This window comes from Mobula birostris, chromosome 17, assembly GCF_030028105.1.
Source record: "Mobula birostris isolate sMobBir1 chromosome 17, sMobBir1.hap1, whole genome shotgun sequence".
In the NCBI taxonomy this organism is placed as follows: Eukaryota; Metazoa; Chordata; class Chondrichthyes; order Myliobatiformes; family Myliobatidae; genus Mobula; species Mobula birostris.
This window is the reverse complement of record NC_092386.1, coordinates 6,252,735-6,277,535: the sequence shown is the minus strand read 5'-3', so window position 1 is coordinate 6,277,535 and position 24,801 is coordinate 6,252,735. Positions and strand designations below refer to the sequence as shown.

The window sequence follows — 24,801 nt, the reverse complement described above, 5'->3', positions numbered from 1 at the left end:
CAGCCATGATTCAGCGATGTATACGACATCATACCTGCGAACCTGCAACTGTGCTACAAGTTCATCTACCTTATTTCATGTACAGTGTGCATTCAAATTTAACTCTGTCGGTCCTGTATTCACCCTTTCGATTTTGTCTGATTTTTACATTGCAACTCATCCTGTAAACTGCAATTTTGCCCTATCAACAGCCTCTCCTCACTACACATTGCCTCTGTTTGCAAACCAGCTACCTCATCTTCAGCACTATTATCCACCTTTCCTACGATACCTCTTGCATTGAAATATAGGCAGCTCAGGACACTAGTTGCACCATGCTCGATCTTTTGATTCTTTAACTGTGATGTGCCGAGCTGTGCTCACAACTCTCTGCAGTTTCTTGCAGTCATGTGTGAAGCAGTATCGATCTAGGTAGGATGCTTTCTATGGTGCATTGATAAATATTGGTAAAGTACACACAAAGATTGACAAGCAAACTACATGCAAAAGGAGACAAACTGCAAATACAATAATAATAGTAACAAAAATAATAAATGAGCAGATAAATAATACTGAGAACCTGAGTTGACATTTAGCCCATAAATGGTGGAATGAGTTCAGTGATGAGGTGATCTTTTTATCATCAATATGCCATAATAATGGGTCTGCTATCATATAAGTATCAGACCTGGGAAAAAGGGCTGATAAAAATTTGGTGAACACAGTTAGGTTGGAGGGTTGCACCGCTGTGATAGGGAGAGATGAGACCATGCCTAAAGATGCTCTATTGGTTGGGGTCGACCATGGATGTTGTGTCCCAGCTGTCTACGTGATACGCCAGCCAGGGTGGTATGATATAGAGAGCAGGGCGTTGCCCATGCAGGAGGCTTCCCCTCTGCACACAGCTGATGAATCCAAAGGAACAGCAGAGACCAGTACAGTTTGGCACCAGCAGCATGTTGGGAGTTGCCAGTCAGTGTTGAACTTAACGTAGGACTGCCTTAGGGAGTCCAGTTCTGCTCTGGATATTTCCCTCGGAGTTTACTCCCAAAGCCTTCCCTGTGAGTGAGTATTGCTGCAAGGCAGTGAAGGTGTGAGATCAGAGTTTTCCTTCTTCTAGATGAGCCTTGTTTGTCCAATGCAACTGGTTTTCAGGCACCAGTAACCTGTCTTTGTCTCTTGTCCTGTCAGTAGAAATAGTTCCACTGGGCTTAGTAGCTAAGCCACACATGAAGGCCTGGAACTGGACTTGGTTGTCAGAGGCTGTTTGAGATGCACAGCATTGGGAGGATTTAACAGATAGTGGGAGCTTATCCCTACTACCTCCCCTGGCTCTGACAACCTTAAGGAACTTAAGGCCATAATGGGACAAGAAAATGGGGATGAGGATTTCAAATCAGTTATTATTTTAAACACATCAATGAGTCACCTCAGAAACAAAGCTAGATTTAAGGAACCTATTCTCATACCCAAATCTGCACTGAACCCTCTCCAATGTCAATAGTATCCCTTATAACCATTTATTCCCTGGGCTTTAATGTGAAAATGTGCTAAATATTGATGTGGAATGCCATTCACTGTGTCTTTTCAGATGTTAGTACTTCCTTTTACTCTTGTGGTTAGATTCTCAAAGTAAATGAATGTGTGTATAAAACGGGGGCTGAGGGGAGAAAATCGCTTGTCCGATTCTTTTGTGATGGTATTGCGATTGCTGCCCGTGAAATACTAAACTCAAATGATGGTCTTAAACCCTATCGGATATAAATCGCCAGGAGTGCTCTCAGAAAAGGGAGATTATACTGTAACTACCCAATCTTCAAAGACTAGTTCACTTCCCTGTTTCTTTCATGCTTGTTAATGTTCTTTAACCATTCCTAAAATGCCTGGACTGCTCTCTATGTTTATACTGTTCCTTTGCCCCTTGTGTGACTTCAAACACATGTGATATTCTTTCATAAAAGTTGCTGGTGAACGCAGCAGGCCAGGCAGCATCTCTAGGAAGAGGTAGAGTCGACGTTTCGGGCCGAGACCCTTCGTCAGGACTAATGAAGGAAGAGCTAGTAAGAGATTTGAAAGTGGCAGGGGGAGGGGGAGATCCAAAATGATAGGAGAATCCAGGAGGGGAAGGGATGAAGCCAAGAGCTGGCCAGGTGATTGGCAAAGGGGATATGAGAGGATCATGGGACAGGAGGCCCAGGGAGAAAGAAAGAGGCGGGGGGGGGGGGGAACCCAGAGGATGGGCAAGGAGTATAGTCAGAGGGACAGAGGGAGAAAAAGAGAGAGAGAAAAAAAATATAATAATAATATAATAATAATAATAAATAAATAACGGAAGGGGTACGAGGGGGAGGTGGGGCAATAACGGAAGTTAGAGAAGTCAATGTTCATGCCATTAGGTTGGAGGCTACCCAGACGGAATATAAGGTGTTGTTCCTCCAACCTGAGTGTGACTTCATCTTGACAGTAGAGGAGGCCGTGGATAGACATATCGAATGGGAATGGGACGTGGAATTAAAATGGGCCGTGGATAATGTCCCACCTCCCCTTCATACCCCATCTGTTATTTATTTATTATTATTATATTTATATCCTCTGGGCTTCCCCCCTCCCCCTTTCTTTCTCCCTAGGCCTCCCGTCCCATGATCCTCTCATATCCCTTTTGCCAATCACCTGCCCAGCTCTTAGCTTCATCCCACCCCCTCCTGTCTTCTCCTATCATTTCGGATCTCCCCCTCCCACTTTCAAATCTCTTACTTTCGGTTAGTCCTGACGAAGGGTCTTGGCCCGAAACATCGACTGTACCACTTCCTATATATGCTGCATGGCCTGCTGCGTTCACCAGCAATTTTTATGTGTGTTGCTTGAAATTCCAGCATCTGCAGATTTCCTCGTGTTTGCGTGATATTCTTTCATATACCTCTTAACACGATCGGTCTAAAAGCTTCCTGGAGACACAGATCCCAGGGACCTACAATTCAAAGGTGAAGCTAACTGCTCTAAGTACATCATCATCATCATCATGTGCTGTGTGTTATGATGGTTTTCTGTTAAATGATTGTTCTTGGCTAGTTTTTCTGTAGGTTTGCCATTGCCTTCTTCTGGGCAGTGTCTTTATAAGAGGGTTGAACCCAGCCATTATCAATACTCTTCAGAGATGGTCTGCCTGGCAGCAGTGGTCGTATAACCAGGACTTGTGATGTGCACCAGCTGCTCATACGACCATCCACCACCTGTTCCTATGGCTCCATGTGACCCTGTTTGGGGCTAATCGAACAATAGATCAATTATTTATGTGCTAAGTGATTGTCTCCATCTGGTCTGCAAGCTTCATTGAACTAAACAACTTAGCCACAGTTGACAGTTTTGAAAGAAGCCCAATTAAATAACCCATTGTCTTATGCTACACCTCTTCAGCAATAAGACAAGTACTATGAACAGCAAGTCTGCTATAAACAGTGCTTGTATGCAAAGCTGTGTTTTCAACTTCCAACTGGTTAATGCTTACCATTTGCATTTTAAGAACTGAAGACTGGCTTTGGTTATGGCCAGAAGTTAAAGAATGTAGTTGGAAGCTTAACTTGCAACTGTTTGATCTTTATAACTGGCAGTGGCTGATTTTTAGAAAACTGAGCTTGGCACAGAAGTGGCCCCCGGTCCAAGAAGTCTATATCCCATCACACTTTCAGTATGCAATTTACACCCACTGAATTTGCATCCTCTGAAATGAAACAGAAAGAAAATAGATCTCAGGAAAATACGGTGAAAAATGCTGGGAAGTATTTTCCAAGCCCCTTTTCAAACAGATAACTTCAAAAATATACTGTTGTTGATTAAACAAACTATAAGAGAACCTGAACCCATGTTTGAAGACTAGATTTATTTCGAGATCTTTCTCGAGCAGGGGTTCCCAGCCTTTTTAATGCCGTGGACCCTTACCATTAACCGAGAGGTCTTGTGCACCCCAGGTTGGGAACCCCTGTTCTAGAGGAATTAATCCAGTTCTAGCAGGCTACAATCAGAATCAGGTTTATCATCATTGGTGTGTAGTGACATTTATTGATTTGTGGAAGCAGTACTGCATAAGACATATGTAAAAAAAAGTGTTAAAATAAATTAATATATAGTGTGAAAGGGAAAGAGGAAGGTAATGTTCATGGCTTCATGGGCCATTCAGGGATCTGATGGCAAAGGGGAAGAAGTTGTTCCTAAAGGGTTGAACAACATACACAAAAGTGCTGGAAGAACTCAGTAGGTCAGACAGCGTCCGTGGAGAGGAATAAACAGTTGACGTTTCTGGCCACATCTTCAGTCTTCTATGCCTCCTCCCTGAAGCAGATATTGAGAAGGGGCTATTCCCCTGGTCCTTAGTGATGGATGCCACTTACTTGAGGCATCACTTTTGGAAGATGTCCCTAGTGATGGGGAGATTTGTGTCCATGATGGAGCTGACTGAGTCTAAATCCCAACTCCTGTACATTGGAGTCGCCGTTCCAGGCAGTGATACAGCTGCTGAGAATATCTAGAAGATGTGCCTACTAATACTGGACTTTCCTTCAAAGCATTGCTTAGTTATGCATCCTTGAATCCTAATGTTTTATTGAATCTGCAAAATCCAGCAACGTTTTTCATAAGAAAAACCCTTGATAGGTTTGCATGGAATAAGTACTTTTTGTATCTAATACTGTAGGTGTGAAATTGTCATATCCACTGATAGTCTCACACACTCATAGCTGCATTTGCAGTTCAGGTTCAAGTTCAAGTTTAATTGTCATTCAACCACACACGAATACCCACGAACACAGCCAGATGAAGTAGTGTTTCTCCGAGGCCTAGGAACGAAGCTCAGTACCAACAGTCACACACACAGCACAAATCACATAGAGCACATATAAGATAGTGGTAAACATATAGTCATACAAAAACAAACACAGGAAGTATAATAAAGCCCAAGACCCTGAGGTTGTAGATGTTGTTGGCAAGAAGAAGACCACTGCAGACAAACACAATCCAGCTTTTCTTGCTGAGTGAACACTGGAGGGCAGCACTGACACTAGTATGGATGCCATGTACACCACCTTCAGCGTTACCTCTCCTGGCAGCGAGAACAGGTGACACCGTGGCACGAGGTCTAGCCTGCACTACAACTGAAGCCATGCAGCTCCCACATTGTCGGTCCTGCCAATAAACCATTGAACTGAACTCGCAGTATTCTACATTAACAATGCCCAACAAGGTCTTGCGATCACAAATGACTGAAGCAATCACTTGTTGCTTGACCGCACACCACCTAATTTTTTAGGAACCTGAGGCATTTTTGACATCTTTTTGGGTAGGAATGATTAGGAATGCCACCCAGAGTATGTTGCAATGGGATGGAATCAAGTGGGGATTGAGTCGTGGTTGAGGAGGTCTTCAAAGTACTTCTTTCCACTGGATTCATGCTTCTCTGTGCTTAGTGAATTGGCCCTGGTTTTTGACATCTTAGTTCATCATGGGCGTGGGTAAAGCCCTCGTCATCATTTACATGGAGCGTGTGGAGAGAAGCATTCTTCATCAAGAGCCTCCACAATCCAGGCCACACTCTCTTTTCACTGCTGCCATCAGGAAGGAGGTACAGGATCCTCAGGACCAACACCACCAAGTTCAGGAACAGTTATTATCCCTCAACCATCAGGCTCCTGAACCAGAGGCGACAACTTCACTAAACTTCACTCAGCTCAATGTTGAACCTGCTTTCAAGGACTCTTCATATCATGTTCTTGTTATTTGTTGGTTGGTTATTTATTTATTCATTCACTCATTCATTCATTCGTTTTGTATTTGCGCTGTGGTCTATTGCACATTGGTTGTTTGTCCGTCCTGCTGGGTGCCGTCTTTCGCTGATTTTTTTTTGTGTTTCTTGTATTTACTGTGAATGTCCACAAGAAAATGAACTTCAGGGTTGTATATGGTGATGTATACGTACTTGATAATAAATTTATTTTGAGTTTTGAATTAGTTGTTATTAAGAATTTAAAGGTCATTATACAGAGTAAGTGGCAGGATTCTTAGTAGTATTTATTTATTTGTTGAGCTACAATGCAGAGTGGGCTCTTTGGGCCATGCTGCCCAGCAACCCGAGCCTAATCATTGGATAGTTTACAATGACCAAGTTGCCTACCGATCTGTATGTCTTTGGACTGTGGGAGGAAACTGGAGCTCCCGGAGGAAACCCATGTGGGGAAAACATACAAACTCCTTACAGACAAAAGTTCAAAAAGTCATGGCTCAACAGGCCAGATGGCCTGCTCCTGATCCTATTTCTTACATTCAAAAGTACATTTACTATCCAAGTATGTGTACATTATACAACCTTGAGATTTGTCTCCTGACAGGAAGCCAGGAAACAAAGAAACCCCAAAAATACCATATATATGAAAAAATACTGTCTAACACCCAATGTGCAGAGAATTAAAAGAACATTATGTCCATAAGAAAATAAAAGAATAAAATAACCCTTAAAAAAAGACTGTCGAACATCCAATGTGTAATGATAAAAAATATACAAGCCATAACCAAAAGCAAATGGTGTTTCTGAACTGAAGTCCGCACGAGAGTCCTGGAGTTCAGTGCAGAGCTGAGTAAATGTCGTGGGGATGTGATTTTAATTGGCCTGTACCTCTCCTCGGCCCCGATACGTTGACCTTTTCAATTCGGCCCAGCGCTTAACTTTCCATCCAAACATCGGGTTCAGCAGCTTCAAGCAGCGATCTGAATTGGACCGTACCTCACCTCGGGCCGTGACATCCTGACTTTTTCAATCTGGCCCGGTGCTCAAATCTCCATCCGAACAACAGGTTTTGCTGCTTGGATACGCTGGACTTCACTGTTTTGATTCTCCATCTGCGCATCCTGCTCAGTCATATCTGGGGCCTGGATGCCACGGCTTTGATTCAGCCTGTACCCGATCTTTCATGCTTTTCCACTCTCTCGGTGACAGGCCTGCCACCTCACCTCTTCTTGGTTCTGCCGCATCAAATTGCCTGCAAGTCCAAAAGCAAGTTACAGGTTATTACTTGTGATGGTTGTTTGCCAGAAAAAGTGTGGTTAACAAAATATTTAGTTGCTTTCTTTATTTTGTTAGCCATGTGGTAAACCATATATATCTGTTGTAACTGGGTTACCTGTCTGGACACGCCCCTCTGCTGACTGCTCCTGTGGCTCCTCCCACAGACCCCTGAATAAAGCCGATTGTGCCACTGCTCCTCCCTCGGTCCAGAGGCAGATACTCAGCATGGACGTTGGTCCATTTACTGTTAATAAAAGCCTTTCAGTATTTACTCTACTTCCAGTCTTTTGGAGTAATTGATAGTGCATCAAGCCACCAGTCAGAAGTCGCTGAGGTTCAGGCAGCGGTGGGAATTGAACCTGGGTCGATGGTACTGTAAAGCATTGTGCTGACCACTATGATACCATGCTGTCTTCCTAGGAACAAAGGGATTCTGAGGTCCACGTCTATTGATCCCTCAAAGTATCTGCACAAGTTGTTAGGGCAGTTAAAATGGCACATTAAGAGGCAATTCAAGATTCTTGATGTATGTGTAGATGATGTAGATTTGTGTTACTTAAAAAGTTGGTCTAGACTGTTTTCCAGGTGCCCAACCTTCATAAAGCAGGAGCCACCTGTATTGACGTGTTTCTTTAATTATTTCTCTCTGCATCATCTCATTTTAAATCAAGTTAACAAACCTATAATTTCCTCAGTTATCATCAAATCACATTGATGATATGGTTGATGCTGCTAAATTTTTTTTGTTCTGTTCTGTGATTCACAAGATACTATTTACTTTGGAAAACATCAGACTTTGAAGAAGATGTGAGATTGCTATTGATGTAAGGAAATGTATATTTTTGCAGGATGATATTCCTGAATTGCAGGAGGTCTTTCTTGTGAATCTAACATCCGTGAAGCTCATCTGGTCAGATCAAAGCCTTTTCCCCCCTCGATTGGGTGTGTATTCTGTGTTTATATACCTACATTATTTTTTATTTAATATTGTAGTATTGAATCTTAGGTTCTTTGGGATTTTTAACATATACTCAGTGACTACTTTATTAGGTACAGGAATGGAAACTGGTGTGGTCTGCTGCTGCTGCAGCCTATCCACTTCAAGGTTTGATGTGTTATATGTCAGAGATGCTCATCTGTACACCCCTGCTGAAGCACATGGTTATTTGAGTTACTGTCATTGCCTTGTCAGCTTGAACCAATCTGGTCACTCCCCTTTGACCTCTCTTATTAACAAACTATTTTCTCCCACAGAATTGCCACTCACTAATTTTTTTTTGCTTTTTGGACCATTCTCTATAAACCCTAGAGACTGTTGTGTGTGAAAATCCCAGGAGGTCAGCAGTTTATCAGATACTTAAACCACCCCATCTGGCACCAACAATCATTGCATCGTAAAAGTCACTTAGATCACATTTCTTCTCCATTCTGAACAACAAGTGAACCTCTTGACCATGTCTGCATGCTTTTATGTATTGAGTTACTGTCACATGATTGGTTGATTAGATATTTGCATTAACGAGCAGGTGTACATGTATACCTAATAAAGTTGTCATTGAGTGTATATCTATTTGCTCACTTCACCTGAGGTCTTCTACAGTAGCCTGGCATTCCACTCTGAACATTGTCTCATTCTTCTGCTGTGTTCCTGATGTGACTTTCTCCTGTTCATCTTAGAACTGGAATTTATTCCGTCAACCCGCTCTGCCTCGAGGCCTCCTCTTCTGTTAGTTTAGTTTTGACGCTTTGATAGTTCATACAGATTACATATAACAATGCAGGCCCTTTGGCCCTCGATGTTCTGCCGACCTTTTAACCGACTCTAAGTTCGATCTAACCCTTCTCTTCTACATAGGCTTCCATTTTTCTATCACCATGTGCTTCTCCAAGAGTTTCTAAAATGCCACTATCTGTCTGCCTCTACAACCACCCCTGGAAGGGTGTTCTGTCACCCATCACTCTCTGTGTAAAATATTTACCTCCGACATCCCTCATATTTTCCTCTGATTACTTTAAGATTATTTCCCTTTGTATTAGCCATTTCAGCACTGGGATAAAGTCTCTGGCTGTCCACTTGATCTCTGCCTCTTGTCTTCTTGTACAACTCTGTCAATATTTAGCATGGAACATAGAACATTGCTGCACAGTACTGGCCCTTCGGCCCACAATGTTGTGCTGACCTTTTAACCTACTCTAATGTCACTCTAAAGCTTCCATCCCACATAGCTCTCCATTTTTCTATCATCCACGTGCCTATCTAAGAGTCTCTTGTATCTGTCTCTACCAGTATCCCTGACAGTCGGTTCCATGCACTCACCACTCTCTATGAAAAAGATCTGCCTTTGACATCCCCCCCATATTTTCCTCTGATCACCTTAAAATTATGCCCCCTTGTACCAACCATTCCTGCCCTGGGGAGGAGTCTCTGCCTTTCCACTCTGGGCATCTATTCTTTTTATCATCTTGCACACCTCTTTCAAGTCACCTCTTATCACCTACAACTATCAGGCTCCTGAACTGGCATGAACAATCTCATCTATCACCACTCCAAGCACACGCCACAATCCACAGACACACCCCAGTAAATGGTCCACTTATTTTCCCACCTCTAACTCTTGTCCTTGCTATTTCCTGATCTTCACCAAACTTGCTCAGATGTGCTTAGTATCACACTCTTGTGTCCAAAATCATCTCTCATTTACTTTACCAACTCTCTTCAGCACCTTTCAAACCGGCTTTTTTCTTCATGTCTGTTTATCATATATTTTATTTGTATTTCATTCAGTTATTTGTTTTTGGTTTTAAAGCTGTGGTTTTAATTTCCAGATGCGGCAGGACAGGTTTCTGAGATAACTATTAATGCAAATGATGGTGTGAAGGGAATTATTGAATGGCAACACATTAAGTAAGTGTGCAAACTTTTCAACAAATTAGGCAAATTGATTTCTTATTGTCACATTTACCGAGGTACAGTGAAAAGCTTTGTTGTGCACACTATCTATACAGATCATTTCCTTGCAACAATGCATTGAGATAATACAAGGGGAGACAACAACAGAATGCAGAATAAATTGTTACAGTGAAAGAGAAAATGCAATGCAGATAGAGATCAAGGTACAAATCCATAGCCTGGTAGGTTTTGCAGTCCAGAGTTCATCTTTTCATTCATTTGTTATATCCCGTGTTGTATGACGTGGCCAATCGCGGTCTTTCCAGGACCACGATTGTTCCTGGCAAATCTTTCTACAGAAGTGGTTTGTCATTGCCTTCTTCTGGGTAGTGTCTTTATAAGGCGGGTGATGCCAGCTATTATCAGTACTCTTCAGAGATGTCTGCCTGACATCAGTGGTTGCATAATCAGGACGTGATATGCACCAGCTGCTCATACGACCATCCACCACCTGCTCCCATGGCTTCATGTGACCTGATTGCGGGGGTGGGGAAGGAAGGGCCAAGAAGGAGCTATACCTTGTCCAAGGGTGACCTGTAGGCTAGCGGACGGAAGGGGCACCATACACCCTCTTTGGTAGAGATGTATCTCCACCCCACCATTCTCATCTTGTCCTATTACATTCAATAGTTATTAACAGTGGGATAGAATCTCTCCTTGAGCCCGGTAGCTTTAGTGTCTTTTATATTTAAGTTACTTTTACTTTTGGATGTTGTTGCATTCCTTAATATGTATTTGTTTAACTTATAATTTCTAAGTGAATTTCATAGTTGATTTCATTTGTTTCGTATGAAGTTTCTATTTATGTAATATGTTGGATAATGGAACAGGTGTCTCAGCAAATGCATCTTTCTTATGTTTGACATTGAAAAGGTTTCTTGAAGTGACCATAAGATATAGGAGCAGAAGTAGGCCACTCGGCCCATTGAGTCTGCTCCGCCATTCAATCATGGGCTGATCCAATTCTTCCAGTCATCCCCACTCCCCTGCTTTCACCCCATACCCTTTGATGCCCTGGCTAATCAAGAACATATCTAACTCTGACTTAAATACACCCAGTGACTTGGCCTCCACAGCAGCTCGTGGCAACAAGTTCCATAGATTTACCACCCTCTGACTAAAGTAATTTCTCCGCCTCTCAGTTCTAAATGGACGTCCTTCAATCCTGAAGTCATGCTTTCTTGTCCTAGAATCCCCTACCATGGGAAATAACTTTGCCATATCCAATCTGTTCAGGCCTCTTAACATTCAGAATGTTTCTATGAGATCCCCCCTTGTTCTCCTGAATTCCAGGGAATACAGCCCAAGAGCTGCCAGACGTTCCTCATATGGTAACCCTTTCATTCCTGGAATCATTCTTGTGAATCTTCTCTGAGCCCTCTCCAATGTCTGTATATCCTTTCTAAAATAAGGAGCCCAAAACTGCATACAATACTCCAAGTGCCTTATAGTGCCTTATAGAGTGCCTTATAGAGCCTCAACATCACATCCCTGCTCTTATATTCTCCAGCACCCAGGACCCAGGACATGCCCTTTTCTCACTGTTACCATCAGGTAGGAGATACAGAAGCCTGAAGACACACACTCAGTGATTCAGGAACAGCTTCTTCCCCTCTGCCATCCGATTCCTAAATGGACAGTGAATCTTTGGACACTACCTCACTTTTTTTTATTATACAGTATTTCTGTTTTTGCACATTTTTAAATAATCTATTCAATATACGTAATTGATTTACTTGTTTATTTATTATGTTTTATTTTATTTATTATTATCTTTTTCTCTCTCTGCTAGATTATGTATTGCATTGAACTGCTGCTGCTAAGTTAACAAATTTCACGTCACATGCCGGTGATAATAAACCTGATTCTGATTCTGATGTTCTATACCTCTCGAAATGAATGCCAACATTGCATTTGCCTTCTTCACTAATGATTCAACCTGGAGGTTAACCTTTAGGGTATCTTGCACAAGGACTCCAAGTCCCTTTGCATCTCTGGATTTTGAATTCTCTCCCCATCTAAATAATAGTCTGCCCATTTATTTCTTCCATCAAAGTGCATGACCATACACTTTCTAACACTGTATTTCATTTGCCACTTCTTTGCCCATTCCCCTAAACTATCTAAGTCTCTCTGCAGGCTCTCTGTTTCATCAACACTACCCGCTCCTCCACCTATCTTCGTTGCATTGACAAATTTAGCCACAATTCCATTAATACTGTAGTCCAAATCAGTATTGGCAACATAAGTTGGGAGCAGATGTTCTCAGGGAGATGCATGGCAGAAATGTGGCAGATGTTCAGGGACTATTTGCATGGTGTTCTGCATAGGTATGTTTCATTGAGGCAGGGAGGGGATGGTAGGGTAAAAGAACCGTGGTAGAAGAGGATGTAGAAAGTCTAGTTAAGAAGAAAAGAGAAGCTTATGAAAGGTTCAAGAAACTAAGTACTTTTAGAGCTCTAGAAAATTACAAGGCTGCCAGGAAGGAGATTAAGAATGAAATTAGTAGAGCTAGAAGGGGCCATGAGAAGACCTTGGTGAGCAGGATTAAGGAAAACCCAAGGGATTCTACAAGTATGTGAAGAACAAATGGGTGAGCCGTGTGAGAATAGGACCAATCAGCCCGATAGTGGAAACGTGTGCATGGAGTCAAAGGAGGTGGCAGTGGTACTTAGTGAATACTTCGCTTCAGCATTCACACCAAGTCCAGCTCCTTCAGTTTCTGTACCAATGAGCAACTCACTGATGGGGTGAAACTGCAGTACTTTAAGTGCTTAATGTCCAGCTGGGTCTTGTGATTGTAGACAAAATGTCTAAAAAGACAATAACTCCTTTGGTTGGCCTGAGTGAAGCCACTGTGTCCGAGTGCGTTCCATTTTACCAGAAGCACTAACTGATAAACTGTAACAATCATAGATAGAACAGGAGTATTAGAATACTCTAAGGGTCAGGGCATTGTGGTCACTGTCTCTGAAATGTTCGCCCGCTATGTGATCTGGTACCTGACCTGGTTTATTGACTAGTACCAGATCCAGTATGGCCTCTCCTCTAGTTGACTTATCAATATATTTGCCCAGAATCCTCCCTGAACCCATTTGCGTTTGTGGAATTAAATTAGCGAAAGCTGGGTGGTTAAAATTGTAAAATTCATTCCAATGAATCAGGTGTTCCCAAACTGGGGTCCAGGAGCCCCTCAGCTAATGGTTGGGCTCCATGGCATATAAAAATTTCTGAACCCCTGATATGAATAAGTAGTGACGTGTAGCAATTCCATTCACTTCAATCACCTTTCACTAAATGTGTTAGTCCCTATGTATCCACAGACTAAAGAATTCAGCCAGTACTATTCCATGTATGGTAGTGTTCATCTTTATGAATTGGCCTGATTTAGAGTAATCCTATCAATTTACAAAATGGTGTGGGGAGGGCGAATTACATTCCACGCTCCTATTTACATTTTAGATTCCAGTCTCCATAATAAGTTGTTCAGAGAGCTCTTGCATGGGGTTTTGGATCGGTCATCTCATTGAGGCAGGGAAAGGATGGTGGAGTGAAGGAACTGTGGTTGGCAAGAGAAGTGGAACATCTTGTCAAGATGAAGAAGGAAGTTTACTTCAGGTTTAGGAAGCAAGGATCGGACAAGATCTAGAGAATTGCAACGTAGCCAGGAAGGAGCTTTAGAAGGGAGAGCTAGAAGGGAACGTGGGGAGGACTTGGTGAGTGGTGTTAAGGAAAACTTCAAGGCATTCTACATGTATGTGAAGAACTAGAGGACGAATAGACTGAGGATAGGGCTGATCAGGGATGAACGAGGAAATGTGGCTGGAGTTGGAGGAGGTAGTGGAGGTCCTTAATGAATGTGTTGTTTCAGTGTTCACCAATAAGAGTGACCTTGATGAGTGTGAAGACAGCATAGAGTAGATTATGACAACACTCAATCCTCTTTTATTGTCATTTAGAAATGCATACATGCATTAAGAAATGATACAATGTTTCTCTGGAGTGATATCACAGAAAACAGGACAAACCAAAGACTAACACTGATAGAACCACATAATTATAACATATAGTTACAGCAGTGCAAAGCAACACCATAATTTGATGAAGAACAAACCATGGGCACGGTAAAAAAAAAGTCTCAAAAGTCCCCGAGTTGCTTGACTCCCGAGTCCCCGATAGCAGGCGGCAAAAGGGAGAAACTCCCTGCCATAAACCTCCAGGCACCGTCAACTTGCCGATGCCTTGGAAGCAGCCGACCACAGCCGACACTGAGTCCATCCGTCCGAAAACTTCGAGCCTCCGACCAGTCCCTCCGATACAGCCTCCCGAGCGCCATCCTCTGCCGAGCGCCTTCGACCTCTCCCCGGCCGCTGAAACAAGCAAAGCCGAGGATTTCGGGGCCTTCTGCTCCAGAGATTCCGGTTACCACACAGTAGCAGCGGCAGTGAAGCGGGCATTTCAGAAGTTTTCCAGATGTTCCTCCGTACTCTCATGTCCATCTCCATCAAATCAGAATTGTGCACGGTCCCCTACTTGGCAGATTACAGATATTCATCACCAGAGAGGCCAAGGGTGCTGCCGTCGCGCCGCCATCTTCTCCTCCTCCTTTATGGATAGGCGAATATGCTGGAACATGTCAATGTTAAGACAAAACTTAATAATATTTCCAATAAGAAATGTTATAACTGCGTTCGCGTAGTTAAGTTTCCAAGGTTTAGTTGCCATTCAAGCACTGTCTCTCTAGAACTGTATTGTTGGAACAATTTTTACCTTAACAGATAAGTTTTTGCTGTGCTTTTTTTAAAGTTTGAAAGTGAATGAAACCATGGAAACTCTCATCCTGGTGATATATCGAGATAGGGGCACATATGGGAATGTTTCAGTGCTTTGCCATCCTCAGAGTTTAAAAGCACAACTTGGATTGGACTTCAATGTGCAACCGAAGGTGAGTTGTAATTTTAAAATAAACTTACAAAATGTTGGATATGAATGATTAACTTTCCATAATTTAGAGTATTTGCCTCTGTTCTATACTTGCGGACATATGCCAGTTCGTCTGAGAGGATAATTAGGGTCTCTTCCACCCATTAGAGATATTTATCTGGAGTGCTGCATACAGAGGGCCGTTAGCTGTCAATGTTCCCTCCCATCCATCCAACAATCCCCTATCATCAGGCAGGAGGTATCGCGGCATTAGGACAAGAGCTGTTAGGATGGGAAACAGTTTCTTCCTTCAGGCTGTAAGACTACTGAACTCCTGCCACCACCCAGGTCTCATCATGTCTGAACACAAAATACTCTGCAGGTGCTGGGGTCAAAGCAACACCTACAACACGCTGGAGGAACTCAGCAGGTCGGGCAGCATCCGTGGAAACGATCAGTCAACGTTTCGCGCTGGAACTCTTCGTCAGGACTGAAGAGGGAGGGGGCAGAGGCCCTATAAAGAAGGTGGGGGGAGGGTGGGAAGGAGAAGGCTGGTAGGTTCAGGGTGAAAAACCAGTAAGGGGAAAGATAAAGGGGCGGGGGAGGGGAAGCAGGGAGGTGATAGGCAGGAAAGGTGAAGAAAGAATAGGGGAAAACACAATGGGTAGTAGAAGGAGGCGGAACCATGAGGGAGGTGATAGGCAGCTGGGGGAGGGGGCAGAGTGACATAGGGATAGGGGAAGGGAGGGGGAGGGAATTACCGGAAGCTGGAGAATTCAATGTTCATACCAAGGGGCTGGAGCTTCATTATGTCTGAAGCACCAGTAGCGTTGTACTGTTTACTTTTTAACTTGTATCATCTATGCACCTTGTTATTTGTTAATTTATTTGTGATAATATTACTTTATGTGTTATGTGCATGAGTTTACATACTGTGAACGTTGCTTCATTTGGGATTATTACGTGAATGACACTAAGCCGAACTTGAATGAATTTGGGGAAGCACCTGCGCAAGTGTAGGCGAAGGGAGGAGGAGACAAAGCGGGAGAGAAGCATTGCCTGGGTTTTCTTGCATCCACAATCTACAATTTTCCTGTTTGGAAAACAGGAATGTTGTCCAAATTATCGAAACTAACAGCTACTTTTCAAGATTGAAGATTGTTTAATGTCATTTCCAGTACACAAGTGTAAAAGAGAACGGAATAATTGTTACTCTTGGCTGATATAGCATTAAAAACACAATGAGATACAGAACACAATAAATATAAGTACATAAGATAGATTGTTTGTCCATAAAGTGACATTCGGCACAGGAGTGTCTGTGCATAAGGATCATATTAAGACAAATGTAAGTTCAGAAGTTAAAATGCTGGATTGTAAATTTCTGTACTTGATATGGCTAAGTACAGTTTTTTTTGTGTGGTGGTCCCTACCAAATGAGGTGTAAGGCGCTGCTTCCCTCCACTAGTCTGCAGGTCACTCGTGGGCGAGGTGTAGCACCTGCTCAGCATCCCTGTTAGGGTCACGTGAAGCCGTGGGGGCAGGTGGGGGATGGTCATATGAGCAGCCGGTGCATATCACAAGTCCTGGTTATGGGACCACTGACACCAAAACAATCTCTAAAGAGTATTGATAATGGTTGGGGTCACCAATCTTGTAAAGACTCTGCCCAGAAGAAAGCAATGGCAAACCATTTCGATAGAAAAATTTGCCAAGGACCATGATGGCACACAACACGGCACATAACGAACAAATGAAATACAGGTTTAAATTGAAAATTTAGATAATTTGTATCCCATTAATCTATGTCCCACCATTTCCCTGATGAAGGGTCTTGGCCCTAAATGTTGACTCTTAACTTTTCTGCCTAGATGTTCTCTGTCCTTCCGAGCTCCTTCACCACTTTGTGTACGTTGCTCTGGATTTCCAGCATGTGCAGAATCTCTTGTATTTAAATATTAATTTTGTTGCTCTGTTCAGGAAGCTCAGATAAAAGCTTTTAGCCGGTCGTAGAGTTATAGAAAACTACAATACAGAAACAGGCCCTTCAGACCATCTAGTCAGTGATGAAACATTGAAATTGCCTCGTCCCATCGACCTACACACCCTCCATAGCCCTCCCATCCATGTACATATCCAAACTTCTCTTAAATGTTGAAATCAAGCTCGCATGCACCACTTCTGCTGGCAGCTCATTCCACACCCTCATCGCCCTCTGAGTGAGGAAGTTTCCCCTCACGTTCTCCTTAAGCATTTAACCTTTCACCCTTAACCTATGACCTCTCATTGTAGTCTCTCCCAACCTCAGTGAAAAAAGCAGGTTTACATTTACCCTATCTATACCCCTTATAGTTTTGTATACCTCTGTCAAATCTCCTCTCAATCTTTCATGTTCTAGGGAATAAAGTTCTCACCTAAACTCATAACTCAGGCCCTCCTGTCCCGGTAACATCCTTGTAATTTTTTTCTGTACCGTTTCAATCTTATTTACATCTGTCCTGTAGGTAGGTAACCGAAACTGTACACATTCTAATTTGAATGCTGACTAAGCTTGTTTTTCTTTGCCCATAATGTTGCTCTAGAATTGGATCAATATTAATTTGCATTAGTTTATATTTAAAAAATCTTTCATTCAATGGATTAATCTCTGTTCTCATAAATTTGCATAATAATGACTCAAATGCTTAATCTTAGTTTACTCGAATTCATATCCTCAACCACATACTCTTGCTGGCCACAAAAGCAGTGCATTGGATTTCCTTACCAAGTCTATTCTGATAATACATGAAACCACTGGGAAGACAAGGACAAGGACAGCAAAGGTATTAAAATGTTGCCCACACAGTCTTGTGTTTATGAAAATGGTTCCACCAGTGGATTCAAATCACATACCTTCCAGACTCTGAGATGCAGCATTGTTCCTTGACTGTGTGCCGAGCTTTAAATGACTGTAGGTTTCTTCTGCTCATGGACAGGGAGGTGGGCATGTTGGGTGAGGAAGCCCCTCAATTATTACAGTCGTGTACCACTCCAGAGGGCCACATGAGTGGCAACAGTCCAATTGGTCTTAAGCAATGTAATTTAACACTGAAAGCAACACACACAAAATGCTGGAGGAACTCAGTAGGTCAGGCAGCATCTTTGTCCATGAATAACCATCCAATGTTTCGGGTCAAGACCCTGCTTCAGGAGTGGAAAGGAAGGGAAATTCACCAGATTCCTTCTGGTAATTACCTCCCCCTTCCCTCTTCTTCTATTCCCCACTCTGGCATCTTATCTCTTCTCCCCTGCCAATCACTTCCCCCGGTGACTCTCCTTCCATTTCTCCCATGGTCCACTCTCCGTCCTATCAGATTCCTTCTTCTCCAACCCCTTACCTTTCCCGCCTGCTTGGCTTCATCTATCACCTTCTAGCTAGTCATACTTCCCCTCCCCCACCCTTGATTCTGTCGCTTTCCTTCTTCCTTCCTAGCCCTGATGAAGGGTTTTGACCCGAAACACCAATAGTTTATTCCTCTCCATAGATGCTACCTGACCTAAGTTCCTCCAGCATTTTGTGTGTGTTGCTCTGGATTTCCAGCATCTGCAGAATCTCTTGTGTCTCAGGCGTGGGCTCACTACAGCTGCCTTAAAGCTAACCAGTGATGGGCATTGAGTGATGGTTGGTAAATGTCAGTCACACATTGATATCATTATCATTATTATTGGAAAATATAAGTGATTTCCAATTTGTGTGTAGGTACATCATTTTGTTTGATTTTGCAGATAATTTATTTTGGTGATGGCGAAAGATACCAAAGCGTAGAGGTTGCAATCTATGATGACGATACTCCGGAAGGGGATGAGGACTTCCTGATGATTCTCACTAATCCCTCTTTAGGATTAGAACTCGGAGAAAGGACCACAGGTAACTTCATGAATATTTGTTTCAAAAGTAACTCGGGACTCTGGACTTTCTTTGTAGGATGGTCCAAGAATGCTTTACTCTTTAAATGGGTGTGTTAGCATTATAACTTGCTTTGCCGATGAATGAGTAAATGGAATAGTTTACATGAACTGCAAATAAGAAAGCAACTTGACCACTTAGATGAGGGGAAAGTAATAAAGATTGTGTGTATGAATCAGAATCAGGTTTAATATCACTGGCATATGTCATTAAATTTGTTTCTCAGCAACAGTACATCGAAATATGTAATAATTAAAAAAAACTACAACTCACAATAAGATATTATATATAAAACATTACAGTAAGTAAGTACTGCAAAGAGAGATCAAAACAAAAATACTGAGGTAGTGTTCATGGGTTCATTGTCCATTCAGAAAACTGATGAGTGAGGGGAAGAAGCTCTTCCTGAAATGCTGAGCATGTGTCTTCAGCTTCCTGTACCTCCTCCCTGATGGTAGTAATGAGGAGGGGGCATGTCCTGGGTGATGGGGGTTCTTAATGAGGCATCTTGAGGCATCTCCTTTTGAAGGTGTCCTCGATACTGGGGAGGTGAGTGCCCACGTTGGAACCAGTTGGGCTTACAACTTTCCGTAGCTTTTTCTGATCCTGTGCAGTGTCCCTCCAAATCAGACGGAGATGCAATCAATTAGAATGCTCTCCGCAGTAAATCTGTAGACATTTGCTGGAGTCTTTGGTGACATACTAAATCTCCTCAAACTCCTAATGAAATATAGGGTTATATTTCATTATATCATACCATGTTATAGGATCGTGTGGGCACATGACCAAGTGGTAAAGGCATTGGACTAGCGACCCGAAGGTCATGAGTTTGAACCCCAGCCGAGGCAACATGTTGTGTCCTTGAGCGAGGCACTTAATCACACAGTGCTCTGCGACGACACTGGTGCCAAGCTGTATGCCCTTCCCTTGGACAACACTGGTGTCGTGGAGAGGGGAGACTTGCAGCATGGGCAACTGCTGGTCTTCCATGCAACCTTGCCCAGGCCTGCGCCCTGGAGAGTGAAGAATTCCAGGGCACAGATCCATGGTCTCGCAAGACTAATGGATGCCTTTATTATTTATAGGATCATATACTACACTCTAATATAGGATTATAAAACATGATTTGATACAACATGTGCATATTCTGAGTTATCTTGAAGATTATGACAAACATTAGAGGGAGATTTCTTATCTATTGGCATTTCTGTTTACCGTATGCTCTTGTTATTGCAGCCACTGTGATCATCTCTGCCAATGATGATGGGCATGGGATTCTGTTGTTTAACAACACTGAGCACTTTTTCCTTAAGGAGCCAACAGCCCTAGGTGTATCAGAGAGTGTTGCTGAACTGCACATTATACGAGAGCCACCAGAGGGGACATTTGGGACCGTCTCTGTTCAGTACGCTGTCACAAGTGTGAATGGATCTGATCCTTGGCTGGACTTAATGCCTACACAAGGTCTTATTGTATTGGAAGATGGTATAAGAAAGAAGGTAAATTACTCTTAAAAGTATTTAAACTATCTTTGGCCAAAACAATAGAATTATAGCTGTATCTTTGAGATAATTCGTGGAAGGACTAGAGGGGAAATAGAAAACGAACACTTCTGGGTAATGTTCTACACACAACGTAAATGCTTGTATTCCTAAGTAATGCTGAACAGGTTAAAGAAACAAACTTGAACCTGATTCGCTAGCCCCATAATAGCATTATGCTAACTGCTACACTGAGGTAGTATAGCGGTTACTGTGATGCTATTACAGGGCAGGGAATCAGAGTTCAGAGTTTATTCCTGGCATCCTCTGTAAGGAGTCTCTGTACGTCCTCCCTAGGGAATGTCTGGGTTTCTCCCACTGCTCTGGTTTCCTCCGATAGTCCAAAGATGTACGAATTAGAAGGTTAATTGGTCATTGTAAATGGTCCTGTGATTGAGTTAGGGATAGATGGGTGGGTTGCTGGGCAGTGCGGATGGAAGTGCCCGAAGAGTCCATCCACGCTATATCTCTAAATAAATAACCGAAACTAATAATAGTTTGAAATTGAAACTTTTCTTCCCGTTGACCCTCCAGAAGTGCTGTAAACTGTTTTTGAATATTTTAATGTTTTTATGAATGTTGTCTCATGAACAAAGTCACCGGAGAGAAGTACTGTTAGAACTGAAGTAGCCTCTTTATTCGGCAGCAGGGATCATATAGAGATCCTTTCAGAAGAAGAAGGTCTGTTTGACCCAGCACTACACGACATTTTATATGCTAAAGATCAGGGCAATTCCATACCTGCAACGCTTCCTTTGGACTGCACACCGCCATCCCACCTCCCTCTTCGTACCCACACGACAGACACCCAAATAATTAACTCTTCCAATTAACTCTGGTTCACCGTTCTCAGGAACCCATTGTTCAGAGCTGCATTCTAGATTTAATCCACAGTTCATATTCAGATCTGAAGGCAGGTGGCTGAAGTCAGTTGCTGATGTTATTTGTGATATATGCTAACCCCAAAAATTGCTAACGTATGTTAAAATAGATAACTGATAAGCAAGGAGGTGAAAGGTTAATGGTAGATTAAAATACATCAGTACATGCTCTCACTAAATGGCTGAAGCAGTCAGATATATGGTATAAGTGCTCATATTTTGTATGTTTCCAGAAACAATGATTATGGAGAAGAAATACTTATTAAGGTACTTTCTGATATGAAAAGTGTTGGATGTGCCTGTTAATCACTTTAATTATTACCTTCTGTTCACCTATTTCTATTATGTCTGTCTGACATCAAATCCAGACTGACCTGCAGTTTTCTGTCCAAGCAATGTAATGTTTCAAATCATTCTCTGCTACCTCACTTACGAATCTTAGGGAAATGTTGAGCGTAGGAGAATGAGGGGTGGCTTGATAGAGGTACACAAAATTATGAGGGGTGTAGATAGGGTAAATGCAAGCAGGCTTTTTCCACAGAGGTTGGGTGAGACCAGAACTAGAAGTCATGGTTAAGGTTGAAAGGTGAAATGTTTAAGGAGAACATAAGGGGGAACTTCTTCATTCACAGGGTGGCGAGAGTATGGAATGAGCTGCCAGTGGGAGTGCTGGATTTGTGTTCAATTTCATTGTTTAAGAGAAATTTGTATATGTACAAGGATTGGAGGAGCTATGGAGGGCTGTTACCCAGATGCAGGTCGATGGGACTTGGAAGATTAGTAGTTTGGTGCAGACTAGATTGGCCGGAGGACCTGTTTCTGTGTTGTAGTCTTCTATGACTCTATGACTCTAAGGTCAATTTAACCCTTCTCTTGCTCATAGCACTCCATTTTCCTTCATTCATGTGCCTGTCTAAGGGTTAATATTAGGATATATTGTTTTGGTTTGGATGCAGTGTGAACATAAGAACATAAGAAATAGGAGCAGGAGTAGGCCATCTGGCCCATCGAGCCTGCCTCACCATTCAATAAGATCATGGCTGATCTGTCCGTAAACTCAGCTCCATCTACCTGCCTTTTCCCCAAAACCCTTAATTCCCCTACTATGTAAAAACCTATCTAACTGTTTCTTAAATATACGTTTGTATTTAGTGAAGAAGCCTCAACTGCTTCCCTGGGCAGAGAATTCCACAGATTCACCACTCTCTGGGAAGAACAGTTTCTCCTCATATCCATCCTAAATCTTCTCCCCTGAATCTTGAGGCAATGTCCCCTGGTTCTAGTCTCACCTACCAATGGAAACAACTTTCCAACTTCTATCTTATCTTTCCCTTTCAAAATTTTGTATGTTTCTATGAGATCCCCTCTCATTCTTCTGAACTCCAGAGAGTATAGTCCCAGGCGACTCAATCTCTCCTCATAGGTTAACCTCTTCATCTCTGGAATCAACCTGGTGAACCTCCTCTGCACTGCCTCCAAAGCCAGTATATCCTTCCTCAAGTATGGAGACTAGAACTGCACACAGTACTCCAGGTGCGGCCTCACCAGTACCCTGTATAGTTGCAGCATGACCTCCCTGCTCTTGAATTCAATCCCTCTAGCAATGAAGACTAACATTCCGTCTGCCTCCTTAATAACCTGTTGTACCTGCAAGCCAACTTTTTGTGATTCATGAACAAGCACTCCCAAGTCCCTCTGCACAACAGCATGCTGCAATCTTTCACCATTTAAATAATAATCTGCTCTTCTATTATTAGATTAGATTATTAGATTAATATTCCTTCCAAAGTGGATGATCTCGCATTTACCAACATTGTATTCCATCTGCCAGACCTTGGCCCACTCACTTAACCTATCTATATCCCTCTGCAGACTCTCCACATCCTGTGTACAATTTGCTTTTCTACTCAGTTTAGTGTCATCAGCAAATTTTGCTACGCTACACTCAGTCCCCTCTTCCAAATCATCTGCGGGCACATCACCGACCCCTGCGGCACCCCACTCGCCACTGACTACCAACTGGACAAACACCCATTTATACTAATTCTCTGCCTGCTATTGGTTAACAATCCACTATCCATGCCAATACACTTCCTCTGACTCCATGCACCCGCATCTCATTTATAAGTCTCTTGTGTGGCACCTTATTGGACGCCTTCTGGAAATCCAAGTATACGACATCCACCTGTTCCCCTCTATCCACTGCACTCATTATGTCCTCAAGGAACTGCAGTAAGTTTGTCAAAACAGGACCTGCCCTTTCTGAATCTATGCTGCGTCTGTCTAAAGGAACCGCTCTTTTCTAAATGTTTTGCTATTTCTTCCTTAATGACAGATACAAGCATTTTCCCGACCACAGAGGTTAAGCTAACTGACCTATAGTTGCCTGTCTTTTGCTTCAAGTTCAAAAGTTGGCTTCTTAATTAAAAGCACCACACACAAAATGTTGGAGGAACTCAGCAGGCCAGGCAGCATCTAGGGAAAAGAGTACAGTCGACGCTTCGGGTCAAGACCAAGACCTGCTGAGCTCCTCCAGCATTTTGCGTCTGTTGCTTTGGATTTCCAGGTCCATAGATTTTCTCGTATTTGTGCCTTCCTAATTAATCTCACTTCAGTGCTCTACCTAGTGGCCTAGTTGTGTATTTGTATATGCTAAGATACTCTGTCCAGTTTGGTAAATTAGTTTGTGATTGTCACACGTACTGTGGTACAGTGAAAAGTCTTTGTTTTGCACGCCAATCACACGATCATTTCATCACAGCAGAGCACTGAGGTATAACAAGGTAAAGCAATAACTGAATTCAGAATAAAGTGTTACAGTTACTGAGAAGGTCCAATATAGGCAAACAATAAAGTGTAAGGCCATCTGTATGTCATAGAATTAATTTTTTATGTATACATTTGGAGATCATCATCATTACCTGCCGTGTTGTATGACATGGATGATCATGGTCTTTCCATGACCATTATCGTTCTTGGCAAAGTTTTCTACAGAAGTGATTTGCCCTTGCCTTCTTCTGGGCAGTGTCTTTACAAGAGAGGTAATCCCATCCATTTTCAATATCCATACAGAGAATAGTACAGCACAGTGCAGGCCCTTCCGCCCACATTGTTGTGCCGACCCTCAAACCCTGCCTCTCGTATTACCCCCCACCTTAAATTCCTCCATATAGCTGTCTCATATAGTAGTCTCTTAAATTTCAGTAGTGTATCTGCCTCCACCACAGACTCAGGCAGTGTATTCCACGCACCAACCACTCCCTGAGTAAAAAACCTTCCTCTAATATCCCCCTTGAACCACCCCCCTTACCTTAAAGCCATGTCCCCATGTATTGAGCAGTGATGCCCTGGGGAAGAGGCGCTGGCTGTCCACTCTAGTTATTCCTCTTAATATCTTGTATATCTCTATCACGTCTCCTCTCATCCTCCTTCTCTCCAAAGAGTAAAGCCCTGGCTCCCTTAATCTCTGATCATAATGCATACTCTCTAAACCAGGCAGCATCCTGGTAAATCTCCTCTGTACCCCTTCCAAT

The 24,801-nt window shown here is 42.7% G+C and overlaps 1 protein-coding gene across 1 annotated transcript in view; it reads left to right on the top strand.

Moving 5' to 3' along the window:
- adgrv1 (adhesion G protein-coupled receptor V1) overlaps positions 1-24,801 on the top strand; it is a 525,473-nt gene that overhangs the window by 173,348 nt on the left and 327,324 nt on the right. Inside the window, exons 38-42 of the mRNA XM_072281026.1 lie at positions 7,876-7,969; positions 9,854-9,932; positions 14,784-14,922; positions 18,666-18,807; positions 20,083-20,345. Of these exons, the coding sequence (XP_072137127.1) occupies positions 7,876-7,969; positions 9,854-9,932; positions 14,784-14,922; positions 18,666-18,807; positions 20,083-20,345 (717 nt within the window). The remainder of the gene's footprint in view (positions 1-7,875; positions 7,970-9,853; positions 9,933-14,783; positions 14,923-18,665; positions 18,808-20,082; positions 20,346-24,801) is intronic.